General features: G+C 52.8%; 1 protein-coding gene across 2 annotated transcripts in view; it reads right to left on the bottom strand.

The window, feature by feature from the left end:
- Positions 1 to 9,104: 9,104 nt before the first annotated feature.
- The window catches only part of TSHZ1 (teashirt zinc finger homeobox 1), a 75,223-nt gene continuing 66,850 nt past the window's right edge, over positions 9,105 to 17,477 (bottom strand). For both annotated transcript variants that reach the window (XM_082698663.1, XM_082698662.1), the window contains exon 2: positions 9,105 to 13,663. In XM_082698663.1, the coding sequence (XP_082554789.1) occupies positions 10,479 to 12,926 (2,448 nt within the window). In that variant the 5' untranslated portion in view covers positions 12,927 to 13,663 and the 3' untranslated portion in view covers positions 9,105 to 10,478. The remainder of the gene's footprint in view (positions 13,664 to 17,477) is intronic.

The raw sequence follows: 17,477 nt of genomic DNA on the forward strand, positions 1-17,477 counted from the left end.
CTCGTGCCCCTTTCCACATTTTTGTGCAAAATTCAGTGAGGATAGTGGTGTCCTGCTGATCACGGTTACAGACGGTACCAAGCTGGACCAGTCTCCAGCATTTCCAAATAAAGCAAACCGAATCTAAGTGCAAAGCTGAGAACTTGGGTCCAAGCTCTCAAGGACACGAGTGTAAACCCTCCAGATGTGGTCCCGAGCAGCACACGTGCACAGGAATGAAATGTTTTTACTGAGATCACAACGTGCGTCAACAGCGTGCTCTGGCTGCCAACAAGCTACCTGGAACACGGGGACGGTCCTGTCTTGCCATCTCCACCCAGTCTGGTAGGATCAGGTGGAGCTCTGTGTCGGCACTGACGTGGGAGAAAGCCAGACCCCACTGCCCACTGCAGTTCAACTATTGCCGCCGTTCCAAAGCCCATCTCAGAGCAGCAGCGAGCACAGGCAGAGGGTTTTACCATCGTGTAAAGGAGTCACTGCCCTGGCAGCATTTAAGGAGCAAGACGGGATTTTTCTCTTTAGCAGCACAGCCATCAAATATCAAGCTTGAAACTGCATTTGTGTGATAAGCCTTGATAGAAGGTGGCATGGCATGGTGTGAAATGATCTGATAGCACGCAAAATTGTTGTTAGGAGGTGTTGGCACTTGAAAAACAACACATCTTGTTCCCATTGGCTTCAGCTTGAGTTTCCCCCAAGAACATTCCACACAGCCCTGCTTGGAAATCTTCCGTATCCAAGCCCAGGCTGAATGCAACGGGCATTTCCAGCGCCTCGCCCTTTGGCCACAGATGGACAGAGAATACGGCCAGGTGGCTCCAGGCAACACAGAAATTATTTTTCTCTATGTTTTGTACTGTATTTTCCACCCTAAACATCAAAATACAGTATGGTTATTATTTGTACACACACACACGCACACGTACACATATCCGTGTGCACACGCACGTGCAAGAAAGAACCTTGAGTCCCTACTCAAGGTGTCCTGATGAGTAAGGACTTTTATAAGCAAATGTTTCTTGGGTCAAGTTTGCCAAAAACAAATGGCAACTGACACAGCTCGAAGTTCAATACCTACCAAATTATTTCCCCTCACGTTTGGCTTCTCTTCTGGAAGATTCTGCGGGGATTGTTGGTTGTTTGCCTATTGTCTTTGTTTCTAAGCTCTCAGGGCTGGGCAGGGCGGCGCTTCTCTCCGGCGGACCAGCGGTCGTGTGCGCTCCCCGTTCTCGACCCCGTCCGCTCTCCGCCGGGACTGGCCGACTGCGCCTTGTGGGGACCGTTCCTCGCAGGCTCCTTCCTCCTCTCTCAGCTCTGGTCCTCTCCGCTCTGTCCCCATCCGAGTCAACGAAAACCATGACATTAAACTGCCTTTCTTTTCTATCCGCTCTATAAAAAGGAGCTTTTTTAGACCGTGCTACTTCCTCGTCTAGGAATAAGTTACCTGGGAGTTTGTAGCACGCTCACAGGAGAAAGCGAGAGTGTGCGTGTGTGCATGTGTGTGTGTGCGTGTGTGTGCGTGCGTGTGTGTGCGTGTGCCCGCTCCAAGGGGGGTGGAGGGGAGAGAAACACAGAGTACCAGGAATTAGCTATGCATAAAGAAATTAAAAGAGAATATTTTCCAGAGCAATTGAAGCCCATCTCCTGAACAATGACGACAGCTCCTCATTTTCGACAACAATAGAGGGCACGTAGGAGTCAGCTCATTAGAATATCTGTGGCTCTTTTCTGTTCTCTCTGCATTAAGCCCCCATAATGTCAGTTGTCACTTATTAATGACAATTAACTAGTAATCAGCAGTGAGAGTCTTCGAGGTGGTCTTTGCCTGACAGGTGAAGAAAGAGAACACTGCGCAGTGCCACGCGGTGACACGGAACCTTCAAAGGGAGCACGGCATTTCCATAAATTATTTCAGAAAGAAATTTTCTTTTATACATTCTCTCTAAAGCTTAAGGATCTTTAACCCTAGAAAGGCCACACTCCACCTCTCCTTTGGCAATCTCTTTCTTTCCCAAAGAAACCGATGAGCCACGGATGGTGGTTGGAGCAGCCCTCCATCTACGGGACCCGGAGGGCCCACTCAACGTCCGCGCCCTCCCTCCTCCTTCCCAGCTTCCACGTAGTCGGGTCCACATGCGTAACACTGGCTACATGTGTCCATGAGGCACGTGACTCACGGACTGCCCGTGGCCAGCTGCGGCGCCGCCCAGGGGCGGAGGGCTGGCCCCGGGCTCTCTTGCACTCTCCTCCAGGGGGACCTATCTGCTCTTCGCTCTCTCCTCCGACAGGCAACACGATGACCAGAACCTTTACGCATCAAGACCCCAGTCCCAAACAACACAATTCTCCGGGCTCTTTACTCTCCACTGGGCTGTCCTCCGCCCCAAGTCTCGGCCCTCCACCTGCTACTCCAACCGAGACACAACAAGACAGCATCTTCCCAGCACGTGTGCCCCACCTGAACATGGGCTCTCACACGGCACACACCTGCCCTCCCGGGTTTCTGCGACGCTACAGTGTTTGGCCTGGAGGACTCTGGGGCATGGGGATTTTCAAGAAAACCCTCGGAAGGTGAGAAAAAGGTGAAATGGCGTCAGTACTGGAAAAAATGTTGTCTTTGAGAAGGGGAGGCTTCCGAAAGGCCAAATTTGCCCTGGAGGAGTAGCGTGCTGACCGGTGGCAACCGGACGAGTGAACGCTTGCGACCCCCGCCAGGAGTGTGCACGGGGCCAGCGCCAAGCACGTTCTGAGAAAGTTGTCTGAATCTATTCCTACAACACGATGCAGTTAGACCGCGCCCTCGGCTGGAAACCATTAGCACAACAGGTGATGTTCGACCCAATGTCTTACGTAGCAGACTCCGGGTTCCTGCTACAGAATTCCAGTCTCGAATAGGGAAGCCTTGGGAAGCGTTGGGAAGCGAACAAGGGGTTTGAAACCTAAGTGAGTCAGAGAAAATCAGGGGGAGTGCCAACAGAACTGAAACGGAGGTTTTAAGAAAAGTGAGGGGTCATCTGGAAAGAAACTTTGGGACGGGAGTTTTAGAAACCTGTTTTCTCCTGAGAAGCGGGAATGACAAGCCTCTGATGCTTCTCTCTGCGGCTTCCATTGTTTGGTTAAAAGGACTCTGTGGTGTTGCAAAGCTTCTGGGACCACAAACAAGATGTTACCTCTGGTCACTGTGAAGTTCCCACCAACTCACCAGAACTGTAAGATGAATATTCACACTGTCTTTAACAAAACAGTCTTCATGAGAAAGATTACCACGTTAAATGCCCCATTTAAAAAATATCATTCACAGTAGTCTGAAGTTTGAACGAAGTCCTTTCCATCAGGTTTCTGCTTGGAGATGACTTCAGACGGTGATGTCATTGTTTCCACTGACTGAGGGAGGAAGGGCGTCCCCGTCGATCTGCCCAGAGTTCGCGTGCCTCCAACAGTGCAAAGACCAGGCTCCCATTAAGTGAGACCCGTACTTGAGCTACCGTCTTGGAATCTGCATACCCAAATTCATTCTTTGTCTGTTTCATCACTTGAAAAGGGTGAGGAATCTCCAAAAGGAGCATGAGTAGCTTCAAAAGTGGCCATCAGACTTTACTGGCTTATAAACAAGTGTATTACAAGTGACATGAACGTATTCAGGGCTCTTCTGTGTCTTAAAGTTAACAAATCAAACATAAGTAACTATAGGCCCTCCGTAATTTGAATGAATTTAGAGTCATGGGTTGAAATTGGTAAGTCTAATGATGTATTGATCAATTCTTATCAGTATTAACAGGGCATAATGGCATGAGACATGTGTCAGAATGCTATGGCTTGGAGTTGGGATTCAGTATAATTTTAAATGACACAGGTCATAAAGAATTCAAAAATTCTGAGAAGTTTTATTATTACATAGCACTTATCATACACCCACAAGTTTTGTTATTCTGCAAAGAGGAAAGAAAATTCTTAGTTTCAGTCAGGTGGATTAAAGTGCAAAAATGATTCCAAAAACATGCATAAATGCATACAAATTTACAGAAAGGAGAAAAATCTTTTAATCTTGGGATGGATTGCTTTGTAGCAGCTCCTGGGAAATCCAGTGGAACACCAGTTACCTGAAAGGATCTGCGTAATGATTCCAGTTACACAGAATGGGATTTCCCTTATCACCTACGTATTTTAGAAACTGCTGATGACCGTGTATCCGTCCTCGGTCCTCTTCATTAGTGTTCTTTTTGGCCAAGCTTTCAGAGAAACACAGCCCTAAAATTTCAGGTTTGCATAGAAAACTCACAGCCTTAAAGACCTCCTTCTAAATTCGTCTATAAGTGATGCATTCTCTCCAACCCAGAAACTACCTCTTTAGTTTGTATTGAAACACGATGAAATGAAGGGAGTCCCACAGAGAAACACCAACACCGTCTGATCTCACTTACGTACGGAATCTAAAAACCAAGCCGCCCACCCACGCTGCCAGAGGCGCGGGGATGGGGAGGGGGCATGGGTGGGAGGGGCGCAGTGGTCCGAAGGCACAAGCTTGCGGTTATGGAATAAGGAAGTCCCGGGGATGTGACATAGGCCTGGGGACTGCAGTTCATAATATTGACTTGCAGAGACCAAAGTTGCTTAAGAGAATAAATCTGAAAAGCTTCCCCCATAAGAAGACGTCCCCCCGTGTGTGGTGATGAGTGCGAACCAGTAGCTGTGGTGGTCACGCGTTGGTCACTGCAGATCCCGGGTCACCACGTGTGGCCGGAACTAGCATCTGGTCCGATGTCAGTTTCCTCTCAACAGAAGCACGTGTGTCCCGTATGTCCACTATGTCAACAAAACGTGATGACATGGGAGCCCCGTGCTTCTACGGCCCGTCCAGCGGGTGGAAGTCAGTGACCCTGTAGCCCACCATCGGACCATCTTCACACTGGTCCGATAAAAATCATGGATACTTTGGTGTCGCTTAGGAAACATTACGATTGGTTACGGATCGATTCCTGAACAGCTGTTGGGGAGCACACGCTGCTCTCCGTCCTCCGAAGCGCAGCCTGAGCGGGTCAGCGTCCAGGCGACACGCCTTCCTTGCGCCAGCCTCACAGACTTGCTGCAGCCTCTGCTTGCTTCTGTCCAAAACCTACGTGGGAGGCTTCAGTTCTCAGCTCCAGAGCAAGCTCACGGGAGCGAGGGCTCCCCGATTCAGGCCCTAGCAGGGGTTCTTCTCCCTGTCCTTCGAACGCCCAACGCAGGTTTCCGCGGTGTGCAGTCACCCCAGGTAACAAGTCTCATCTTCCTGGGGCCATCCTCTTTCCTTTGAGATGCCATTTGTTTCCCCAATGATATGGATTATACCGTAGTAATGGGAACCACAGAATCGAGCTTTTCTTCCATTTACAAGTCGGGCAGCTTACAGAGAGTCTAGGTACATCATTTGCGGGCATCACTGGGCCTGGTTTGCCGCCTGCGGGAGGGCGTGCTGGACGGAGTGTGGCCGGGAGGGACGGCCGCCGTGCTCCGGCCCTGAGCCCGGGGGAGCCACAGCCCTCAGCTGGCTCTTCTCCCTCCTCCGTGATGTGTCATCTGTAAAATACGTGTACTGGCCACTCAATTAAATGAAATCATAATTCATGTGCAGATACTCCTCAGATTTGTACGTTCCTAAACCATCCGTCCTTTAAATAACATCAATGGGCAATAAACATTAAAAGCATTATAAATTAAAACATCAAGATTCCATTGGCCAATTAGAGAAACTAGCCAGAAATTTAAACTGAAAAAAAAAAAAAAACAAAAATCCTCGTGATCACCCAGAGGAGGTCCATGCAGAGAAGGGGTCATTCTCATGGTAGGGGGTATGGACTGGTACCGACTCTCTTGTGGACCATTTGGGCACAAAGTCCCACTGTGATGCAGATATATCAGTTCTAGGTATTTGTTCTAAAGGAATAATCCGAGGGGGGCTTGGGTGGCTCAATCAGTGAAGCATCACACTTGATTTCAGCTGAGGTCATGATCTCGGGGTCCGGAGACTGAGCCCCATGTCAGGCTGCACAGGCAGCAGGTGTCTGCTTCTCTTCCTCTTCCTCTGCTCCTGCCCCTGCTCGTGTGCTCTCTCTCCAAAACAAACAAGTAAATCTTTTTTTTCTTTTTTGAAAAGGAAAATCAGAAATGAGTGGAGTGTTCTTTGTTCTCGTTCGTAATAGTGAAAACTTAAGCAGAATCTGATGATGCTTCCTAAAATTCTAACAGAGAATTGGTAAGTATAGTCCATCTCAGTAAGATTAGAAAGTTTTGATAAAATGGGAAAATATGCATTATGTCCTACCAGCTAAAGAAAGCAAAATATAAGAGTATGGGCATGATCTCTGTGTTGAGCAGCACAGAGAAAAGATTTAGCATTAAAATACTAACAGTGATTTTCTTTTAGATGAAGGTAAGAGTTAACTTTTATTTCTTTTTCTGTGTTGCAAGTTTTCTGCGGTGACTTAGTATGAGAATATAGTTGTGTAAAAAGTTCAAATGCTGTCTAAAGTTTACAATTCAGTAAGTGGATTTTGGTGGTTCCCATCACCTTCAGAGAAATAATAATAGTCCATAACAAAGAACTTGGAAAAGAGAAGCCGGTGTGCGCGCACAAGTTTCTGAGAATTCAGAAGGTGTTTAAGCATGATCGACACAAATGCTAATAGCTTCTAAACGATTATCAAACGTAGGAATGCAGGACATGAATCTTAATGTTTTTAATCATTTTTCACCTACAATGCCTAAAAGCTTGTTTCCCCTAGATAAACTCTTGTCTATCATTGCTTTCCGGGTTTTCTATCTTTTTAAATATTGATAAAATGGCAAAGGACCATCCTCACCCAAACCACATTCTGAGGAAGATCTCAAACTTTTAAAAGTCCCACATTTACAGGTATAATATTGGATTCGTTATTATACCTAAGGCTCATGGTGCAAATAGGAATGTCTAACCGGACGGAAACACCGGCCGGCCATGTCAAGTGCGTCCCCCCAGCCCTCCACACCCCTGCCAGCTGGGCGAGGGGTCAGCTCCTTCTGGCTGCTTGGGGCTCTTCGGTACCTGCTGCAGAAGATGCAGACCTGCTCCCTGGGTTAAGAGAGGAGCGCAGAGAAATGGAGAGAACATAATGCCATGTGCAGAGCCCCTTCCGGGGACACAAGAGATAAAGGAGAGATGGGCACGTTTATTCAAATGCAGATGAAGGAAGCCGAAATGTCTGTAAGGAAACCCTCACGTCAGAGGTAGCCAATTTCTTCCTGGGATTAGTCCATCCCTCTTCTGTGTTTATACAGACTGAGTCTGTATTACTATGTAGACCTCTACTCGATTGCGCTTGCTACAAACTCACCACAAACACGATTTCAACTTACTTATCGGATCCAACAGAAGACAGAGCTGCCCCATTTTGTGGTGGGATGTGGGCTGTGCTGGGAGGTGATTTGAAGAGTGCATGTCTGCTCTGGGCCTGTCCCCGTTCTGTGCATCGGAGTCATCGGACCCAACAGCCCCACTGGAGTCCCCAGCCCAGAGATGCCCAGCCCTTCACTGCCACCCCCTCACCGAGGTACCGGGGGCAGGTCCACCTGGGGCAGGTCCCACCCGGGGCAGATCAAAGCAGGTGATGGAGGTCTGGGCCTGGCAAAGCCTCCTGGGCTCTGAGCCCTAGTTCTGTGAATCACAAGCCATGTGATCTTGGGCAGTGGCTGTGCTGGGCTCCTCGTGTGCAGGCAAGCATGCAAGTGACACACTTTACGCCCCACCCCGGTCCACAACAACGATGGGTGACAAGATAAGTGTGTGATTATGAGTTGGGGGGGAAAAAAAAGAAGAAGAAGAAGAAGAAAGGAAAACCCAAATTCTGTGCCCAAGCCCCAGTGGTCAGGACTCGAGTGCGAGCAGCTCCCAAATGTCTTAGCCGCTGCCCGTGGGGACGGACCCCAGCGGACCCTGCCCGGACCCTGACCTCCCTGCACACCGCTGTACCTGCTCTTCCGACGTCTGCCGCAGGGTGAAATTGCAGAACCATGCGTCTGGGGCCCCGTGGTGATACAGATATGACTTCAAAGGATTGTTATGCAAAGACCCCAAGACCCCATCTCCTGCTATAGACCTCGTTTTTCTTCTCTGTCACCTCTTGAGTCCAAAGTGCATAATCACCCAGGACTTGAGCCGAATGTCTAAATGGCTGAAGCTCCTGAAGACAGAGCTATTTACCAATGACAAAAGTGGGCGCAACTGTGGCCAGCGTCCCTGGCTCTCTCGGCATTAGCAAAACACTGTGTCAAGATGGTGCCCGGACTGCCATCGCCCCTCACCCAGTCGTCCGCGGAAACGGAGCCAGCGAGCCACCCCGGCCAGCGCTCAGCTGCTTCTGAACCCAGTGCCGCGCCTTTCAACATTTCTCAGGACACAGTTTTATGGAAAACTGAAGCAAAAGGCAGAACAAGGCATTTTCCCGCTTGTGTCAGGAAGCACTTTTGGAGAGGAAAGGGGCTGGGGTCATGACGTGTTGCTCCCCCCAGTGCAGACGGAAGCCGTCAGCCCCTGGAGAGGGGCGCTCGGGAGTCCCCCGCTCACACACCAGGAGTCCTGGTGCTCTCCTCCATGGGGCCCTCGGTGCGCCGGGGGGACCTGCGGAAGGCACACGAACCCCCAACCTGGAAGCATAAAACCATGCAGGGTCATGGACAGAAATCAGGGATTCCTCTCTGGAGCGACACAGAACCAGTGCCAAGGCCCCCAGAGCAAGAACTGTGCTTCTGCCCCTCACCCCTGAGTCCCTGGATTGGCACTATGGATACCTGTGGACATCTCCAAATGGTCCACAGGGGTCCTCTGCATGAGGCCCCTCGGTCCGCGTCTACACAGAAGAACCATCCAGCGCTCAGGGGCTGACCTCTGTCATCCGTGGCCCCCGGCAGAGTTAACACATTTAATGATTATTTTTTAAAAATGCAATACGTATATGAACGGAGCACGTCGGCATCCAAATCACGCAGAGAGAATTCGGAATCAACTCGTTGTTGGTTGATCGCATGAGCGACACCTCTTGCTGCCGAAACGACTTCTCAAAGGCAATAGAATGACGACATGACAATCTACGTAAATCAAGAACTGCTTGTGGGTTTATTTTACATTTGAGAAAACAGTGGATTTAATTGTGTGAACCAAAATGTACTGTACAATATTAATGATAGAACATCAAAATGTGTAATTAATAGTGCATTGCTTTCTTTGTTTCCACTTATTTATTTTTGTCTGAAATACATGCATCCGGAACGATGCAGGTACCAGTAAAACTTCTCTATTTAAATCAAGCTGCAGGAACTAAATTTTATTCAAAAATTGTGGTTTTACATTATATACACAGAAATTTAATATAAAATGACAATATAAAAAGTTAAAAGAGAAAGCATACAGCCAGAAGGTACAAAGAAAGTTGAATAGATTAAAATGGTAGGATATGTAACATAGAGGGGTTTTGAAGCTGATGCTGGCAATTTACAAGGAAAGGACTCCAACGTTTGCCCCATGTTTTTTTCATTTACCAATGCAGCACGCTATAGAAAGGTCAGCTTATACCAAAGCTTACATTTGTAAATAACTATAAACCGCAGTATTTTACAGGAAAAAAAAGAAATAGCATTTTTATACATTTTTAAATAATAGCTTGCATACTTTTTTTTGCCGAAAGTGGCATTTTTTTTTTCAGCATCCAGAGGGTTTGGGCATAGTGGCAACTGGGGTGTTTGGTGGTGGTGGTGGTGGTGGTAGTGGTGGTGGTGGTGGGTTTTTTTGTTTTTTTGTTTTGTTTTGTTTCGTTTCGTTTTCAATGTGTAAAGCTGTGGCTTCCTAACCCCACGACTCCTAGACAACTTTCTATCTTCCAACAGCTGCATGCATGTTTCCTTCACAAACCAGTTCTGCATATAAAAGCTCATTTTTTTAATTATTAAATAAGTTTTGTGTCTGACACAGCTTTTGATCTGAATGAAATGCCTTTAAGCCTTTTTTTCTTTTCTTTTTTTTTTTTTTTTTTTGAGTGAAAGGCACAGAAATGCAATTGCAGTCCTCAAAGGGTTAAATTCGACACTACCAGGTTCTATGACCTTTACTGTCATGGCAACTTTGTAATTTTAGGATGTCTTTTTATCATTGTTATTTGTGTCTTTCTTCTCTGCTAAATGCATGTCTCTGAGTAGTGTGCCCACTATTTCCTACAAAAGATAGCTTAACATCAAGAACAGATGTTGAAAATAAAGGTCAGACTTTGACTCACGGAAAAAGAAAAATAACATGCACAATCGGACAAAGAGCATATAAATATAACTACAAAATATGTGTAAGAAAAAACCAAGGTCCAGACAGCCAGCTCGGCAACAAAGGGAAGGCTGATTTCGGAGGCTCAGCCCAGGCCTAGTGCAGTCCAAAGACGACGTGTAGTGCAATGTGCCGCGGTCCCTCGCGCTCCCGGACGCTACTGTTTCTCCAGCTCCGTCACGTAGATCAGGTGGTCCTCCGGGGACTTGCCGTGGGTCTTACTAAGGTGCAGTTTGACTGCGTGCTTGCTTGCAAAAGTCCGGTTGCAAAGCTTGCATTGGAATGTGGAGCCCCCATCGTCCTCGGCAGCCCCGACCGGGCCCGGAGCTCTGTTCGCCAGGACTTTTGAAGCATTCTGCTGTTCTTGAATCTGATTTAGTGGCAGCTTGGAGAGATCCTTCAAGCTGAAGCCCAAGTGTGTTTCTAGGTGATTTATGTACGTAGAAGCAGTTCTGAACTGAGAGGCACAATCGTTGCAAAAGAAAACAGGATGCCCTGTGTCCAGGTTCTTCAGGAACTTGGTACCCCCTGTCCTCCTCAGCTGATACTTCACGTTGGCCAGCCAGTGGCTGATGGTGGTCATGGACAGCCCGGTAAACTTGGAGATGTGCACGCGCTCCTGCGGGCCCAGGTCCGACAGGATGTACTTACCCTCCGGCGTCTCCCGCAGGCTCGAGGCGAACTGTGCCTGCAGGAGCAGCAGGTGCTGCGGGTTCCAGTGGGACTGGCGTCCCTTCCTCTTGTGCACGGGCGACAGCTCGTCCAGCGCTTCCTCGAAGCTGCTGCCGTCGGCGTCCGACTTCTCGGACACGGTGGAGGGCGTGGAGGACTTGGGGGTCAGCCGGCCCGTGAGGTTCTTCACCATGTCAGAGATGTCCATGAGGGCGCTCTCCCGGAGAGGGGACGCCACGGGGTCGGCCGCGCTGGAGACCAGGGGCTTGCTTTTGGCCTTGGTCAGGTCGATAGGCTGGTCGCTGTTGTCGTAGTAGTAGCGGTCGATGGCGTCCGCCTGCTTGATGGGGGCGGCGGGGTAGACCGGCTTGTCCAGCATGCTGTTGCTGATCTTGTACAGCATGGCCAGCGGGTCCAGCGACGGGCTCACGGGCTTGGACACCTTGCCCAAGTGCGTGTTCATGATGGACTGCAGCGCGCTGAGCGGGTTGATGAAGGAGGGCTCGGCCGAGTGGTCCGTGATGATCCCCAGGTTATTACAGCCGTTGGTGACTCTGGCCTTCAGAGGCTCGGTGCCGTTTGGGGTGTGCGTGTCCAGCACACCCTCCTTTTTGGCCTTCCCCGCCTCCGCCTCCGGGCCCTTCTTCTGCGTGGCCTTGCCACTGCCGCCATCCTCTGCGCGGGGGAAGTCTTTATTCTCTTTGGCCACAGGGGACACGGCCTTGGCCGGGGAGCCCTTCTCCCTGTCGGCGGCGGGCCGCTCCTCCTTCTTCACGCTGACCTTGCCGGTGACCTTCTCCACCAGCTCCTCCATGGCGGACACGTTGCTCTTGTGCGGCGGCGGCGTGAGGCTCCCCGGGGAGTGCAGCAGCGCGCTGTGCTCCGGGGCCAGCGACTTCACGCCACCGGCATAGGACGGTTGCACCTGCACACTCTGCACGGTGGGCAGCGGCTTCACGGCGCCGGGCAGCTGGTAGGCCGCATGGATGCTGGGGTAGCCGCCCCACGAGGGCGCACCATTCTGCGCTTTGCTGATGGCCGTGGAGACCGTGTTCTCCAGGGACTTGAGGATGTCCACCCCGCCCTTGGGGCTGTCGTCCAGGTCCTCCTCGCGGAGGTACTGATACAGGGCAGTGGGCTCGAACTTCTCGGGGGCGTCCTCACTCTCCTCCTTGACCTTCTTGTCTGCCTCGCCCACCGCTGGCGCCTTGTCCTTCTCGGGCTCCTTCTTGTCCTCGGAGGGCGTAGTGCCCGCAGGGGAGTCGGGCTGCTTCTTGATGTGGGCGGCGGGCAGCCGGGTGTGCGTGGTGGGGGGCAGGGGTATGGACTGGATCTTCTCTTCCACCACCGGGTCCAGCACCAGCTGCTTGCCCTTCTTGGAGGCCGAGGTGGTGACCTTGAGGAAGTGGCCGGTGACCATCATGTGGGCGGTGAGCTGCTGCAGCGTGTCGTGCGAGCTCCCGCACTCCATGCACTTGAGGATCTGTGCCTTGCGGGCCTCGAACTGCCAGGTGTAGCTGGCGCCGTTCTGGTAGCCGTAGCGGTTGTTGGGCGTCACGTAGGGGTTGGCGGTCTTCTGGTCCTTGGCCGCCTCGCTGAGCACGGCGTCGGCACCAAGCCCCGCGGGTTCCGGCGAACACGGGGACGCCAGGTCCTGCAGGGCGCGCTTCTTGGTGGAAGGGACCAGCTTGGTGATGGCCGGCACTGGCTCCTTCAGAGGCACTTTCTGGTAATGCTTTGTCTTGATCATGTGGACGCTCAGGTCCTGCAGGGACTCGAAGGAGTGGCCGCAGTACATGCACTTGAGCACCTTCTGGGCGTCCTCTTTGCCTTCCATCTCCATCAGCGAGCGCTTCCTGGGCTTGGACCACCGCTTGGTCTTCTCGGAGTCCTTGTCCCTGTTGTCATCGCGGTAGTGCCCCGTCTCGTTCATGTGCACGGTCAGCTCCACCAGCGTGTCGTAGGCGGCGCTGCAGTCCTTGCAGCGGAACTTGCTGGCGCCCGTGAACACCGAGCCGTACAGCTTGTTGTTCTGCCTGTACAGCTGCACGGTGCTGAAGAGGCTGGGCTCGGGGAGCAGCCCGTACGAGGACGTCTGCTGCAGCGTCTTGGCCAGCGCGGCCTGATGCCAGTCGTACCCCGAGCCGCCGCTGCCGCCGCCGCTGCCGGAGCCCGAGCCCGAGCTGGGGGTGCTGGCCGTGGTGCCCGTGGCGCCCGCCGTGCAGGCGGGGGGTGTGGGGGCAGGGGCGGAGCCCTCCTTCTGGCTCGCATCGTTGTTGCTGGAGGTCGAGCCCGACTTCTTCAAATCCAGAGCCAGGCTGGACCAGCAGGACTCGGAGAACAAGTTCGCATACACAGCCTTGATCTGGGCCAAGCTGTCCTGGGGGTAGGAGACGCTGTCCGGGCCCTGTGGCTCCTCCTTCTCCTCTCTGGAGGAAGAGCTTTTGAAGTGGACGAGCTGGTCGCTGTTCTCGCTGAAGGGCGACCCGTAGCCGGCGTCCTGGTTTGTCGCGGAGCTGACGGGGGAGTTCTGGTAGCTCTGAGCTTCCTTGATCTCGGGGTCCTCATTGCACACGTAGTCGCTTTCCGGGATGTCCAGGGACAGCCCGTCCTCCTCCACGTTCTCTTCATCTATTTCCGCTGCCTTCAGTTCTTCCTCGGGAACATAAGCTAGGAGAGAAAAATGAAACACAGTCAGGGGAAATAAATCATCTTCAAGGACGCGGCCTCCCCAGCAGTTAGATGATCTTTAAAAAGATGTTTTCTCAGCCAAGCGCCCGGGCGGCAAGGCTCCCCCCGCTTTAAGGAATGACCCTCTCTGCGGCTCCTGGGAGAATGAGGTTTCCAGCAGGACGATACCCCCCTCCTCCTGAGCAAACGCACTGTCAGCCAAGGAAACACCACTAAAGGGCCAGTTTCTGTCTGCTTCCTTCCTGAAAACATCACCTTGGCCGCCACAGCGGGGCCCGAGGGAGAGCCTGGCCACCTCCTCCTGGAGGCTGTTCCTTCCCTAAGTGACAGGCGGGTCCGTCATGCCTCCCCATCAGGTAGGACCTGTCAACTTGCAGGGCAGGACAGTCCACAGACAGTATCCTATGGTCTCCATAAATAAAAAGCCTCCTCAAGGACACACGGTGAAAGTACTCTGGTCTTCCCTAAAAAGAAGGACAAAATATACCACTTCCAGCCCCCTGCCCGGACAGAGCGGACATCACCTGCATGGGGACAGTAGACAGTTGTACAAAGCAGCATTATTTGTAAGAGCCAAAGGGTGTAGATAACCCAAGTGTCCACTGACAAATGAACAGAGGGTCTAAGCACGTGTAGTACACAAAGGAATAGTATTCAGCCTCTAAGTTAGGAACCTGACCCGCACTACGCAAGGATGAACCTGAGGGCGCGGCGGGAGATGCGCTGGGCAGAGGAGGGCACGGACTGTAGGATCCCACCTATAGGAAGCACCTAGGATAAGGAGTCACATTCACAGGGACAGAGAGCGGAGTGTGGTTTGCAGGGACTTAAGGAGGTCAAACGGGGAGGTCGTGGCTCACGGGGACAGTTTCAGCCCTGAAAGAGCAAACGTTCCGCAGAAAGACGGTGGGGATGGATGCACAACAGTGTGACAGTCTTCAAGCCACATAACTTTCCACTTGAAAAGGGTTAAAATGTTAACTTTCACGGGATGAATGTTTTACCCACAATAAAAACTTTTTTTTCTTTTTTTAAATTTTAACAGCCTGTAGTATTGGCTCCGACGGCCTACAGCAGGCTGCACGGGCAGCGACTTTTGGAGTCGAAGGCATCACCTCCCAGAGAAATGACAGGGCACTGGCAACTGTCCTGTGAATGAGGTCTGGAGGGTGCATAAATCCTTAGATGAAACCTGGTTTTCACCACAGGACACTTCAATCCTTTAACAGGTAACCGGTCTTGTTAAGTCCCCAAGGGAGCTTACAGCAGGCACCACCTCTTATTTGACCAACCTGAATTTATTTATTTTTAATTTTTGTTTTTGAGTTAACAACTACCCAAACGAGTGTCCCATGCGCTCCTTGGGAAATCTGGGGCTAGGACATTTTCCAGGAAGGTCCCAGAAAAACGCACTGCTATGAGGCCAGAGGGGTGTCTCATTAAATAGGGTCACTCCTTATCACCTTATCAGAGCCCGATCCTAGGGGAACCAGGCTGCGAGCACACGCGTCCCCAGAAACCGCAGGAAGGAGGCGGAGCACGCGCCGGCTGCCCGCGGGCCGGACGCCGCGCCCGGAGGAGGGGACCTGGGGGCCCAGCACCTGCAAACAGAGGGCCTGGGGCGGGGGCGGCGGCGCGCACTCCGAGCACGAGCACACACAGTCCCCCAAGACGCACGCGCGCACGGGGAATCCCGCGACCCGGTCATTGCATTGGCCTCTCAGCAGCGCGCGGCGGGGCCGGCTCCTGCCCCTGGGCCCGGGCGGCCCGCGGGCCGAGCATGCGCGTTCCCGCGGCCCACAGCCGAGCCCGCACCGGGCAGCCGCACGCGAGCGCGCCGGCCGATGCAGTCAGCACCTCGTGGCCGCGCGCAGAATCACCGCCCGCGCAGAGGCCTCACCGCACGCGCCGGCATCTGGCTGCACCGCACACACCCCACCGCCCTCCTGGGAGCTGTAAAGCTCAGAAAACTAAAAAATAAAGAAGAGATGCCGAGTTGAATGTCATCTTCATTTTGTCGTAATTGTTGAAGGTTTAGGACGGTGCAGGGTTGGAACGTTCGATGCTCAGGTCCTCAGCCAAGGGGCCCAGGCAGCCTCGCTGGGCCAGCCCCGAGGCCCACCTCTGTGGGTTCGGCTGGGGACAGTCAGGGCTCGGAGGCTCCGGGCAGGGCAGAACCCGAGTGACGATGCGGGAGCAGGTCCCCCAGCAGCTCCGGTAACTCACCCCCGGGCAGCTCCCAAACCAGCGTCCGCGGGAGGAGGTCCCCTCCGAGACTCGGTCTGTCCACTTCTGTGAAAGCAACACTCGTGCCTTAGCAAGTAATTTCAAGGAAGTGTTTGTTGTTGTTTTGAAGAGAGAGAGCACAAGCAGGGGAACAGCAGAGTGGGGTGGAGAAGCAGCTCTGCGCTGAGTGGGAAGCCCGACCAGGGACTCGATGCCAGAAGCCCAGGATCACGACCCAGGCTGAAGGCAGCCACTTGACCAACTGAGCCACTCAAGCGACCATCAAGAAAAGGTGTTATCTGAACCCATTTGGCTCAGCCTGGGAGGCCCATCCCTGTGGGTGTCACCGGTCAGCTGGTCTGTCTCCCTCAAGGGATGGAAGCGGGACTGCCCACTGCCCACACCCCAGCGGGCACCCCTCCATGCGAGCTGAATAAAGAAAGGACTTCTGTCTGGGCTCTGGGAGCCCAGAACCGAGAAACACCCTGTAACAGCACTAGGGTTTGTGCGGCATCCGCAGGCCCTCAGCCGCAAAGGTGGCCTCTCCAGGTCTGGAATGGCACAGACACGACTACGTTGGCACCTGCCTGCCCCCGAGGGCATTCCCTCCCCTGACCGACTGGGGGGTGATCAAACCACACTCCATCCCAGGCCGCCTTCCTCCTGAGGCAGTCCAGTCTACACCCGGAAGCTCCTGTGGTTGAGCCGAAATGAGTTTCACCAACCACCCCACAGCCCCGAGGCGACCATGACTGGGGTGTCGGGAGGAACCACACAGAGCAGCCCCGAGCCTCTTCCACAAGGAAACCCTCCGAAGAGGTATGGGTTTTCGGTGAGCTTCTCCCCACCTGGGTGCCTGCGTCCGTGGTGTTCCAGGGAGGGGTCCCTGCTGTGCCTGGCCTGCTGGACTCGTGGGAAGGGAGCCCCACGAGCTCTCAGGTGAAGCCCAGGATCCTCCCTGCTTTCCCTGAGCCAGGCTCAGATGCCCCCCTTCCAAGCACACCTGTGGGGAAGCAGCATCAAGGTCCCTCCTGTCCCGGCCACGCTCCTGGGGATGGTATGTGTTGACCCTCCTGCCCTTGGGCCAGTGCAGGGTCTGTCTCTGGCCACCCCATCCTGTGGCTCTTGCCCATCGCACACTGGGCTCTTTCGTGCCAATGTGCACCCCTTCCGGGAGTCTCCCAGTACAAGCCTATGACCCCCAAATCCATGTCCCCTCCCCAGGTCTGCTGGTCTTAGGCCTCATCAGGGGACGGCACCCGAAGCCTGGGCTTTGTCATGCCTTCCCTTCGCACATGTTTTCAGAGCCGGCCCCGTGTCCCGCACAAAGCAGCAGCTCCAACCGGTATGACATGAATGTGCCATAATGGGCGTTCCGGACGCTCCCAAGTCAGTTACTGTCCCCTCCCCAGACAACAGCACACTTTCTCCTGAATTCAAGAAGCCCCTAACTCAGGGGTTATGAACCATCCCAAACAAGTTACCCATTCCAGAAAAGCAACGGTTGTCCTAGTTCCCAAACCCTGCATCTAGCACTCGCGGCCGTATGATGCAGACCACCAGCACC

The sequence above is a fragment of the Mustela nivalis genome (assembly GCF_964662115.1).
Source record: "Mustela nivalis genome assembly, chromosome: 14".
Classification (NCBI taxonomy): domain Eukaryota; kingdom Metazoa; phylum Chordata; class Mammalia; order Carnivora; family Mustelidae; genus Mustela; species Mustela nivalis.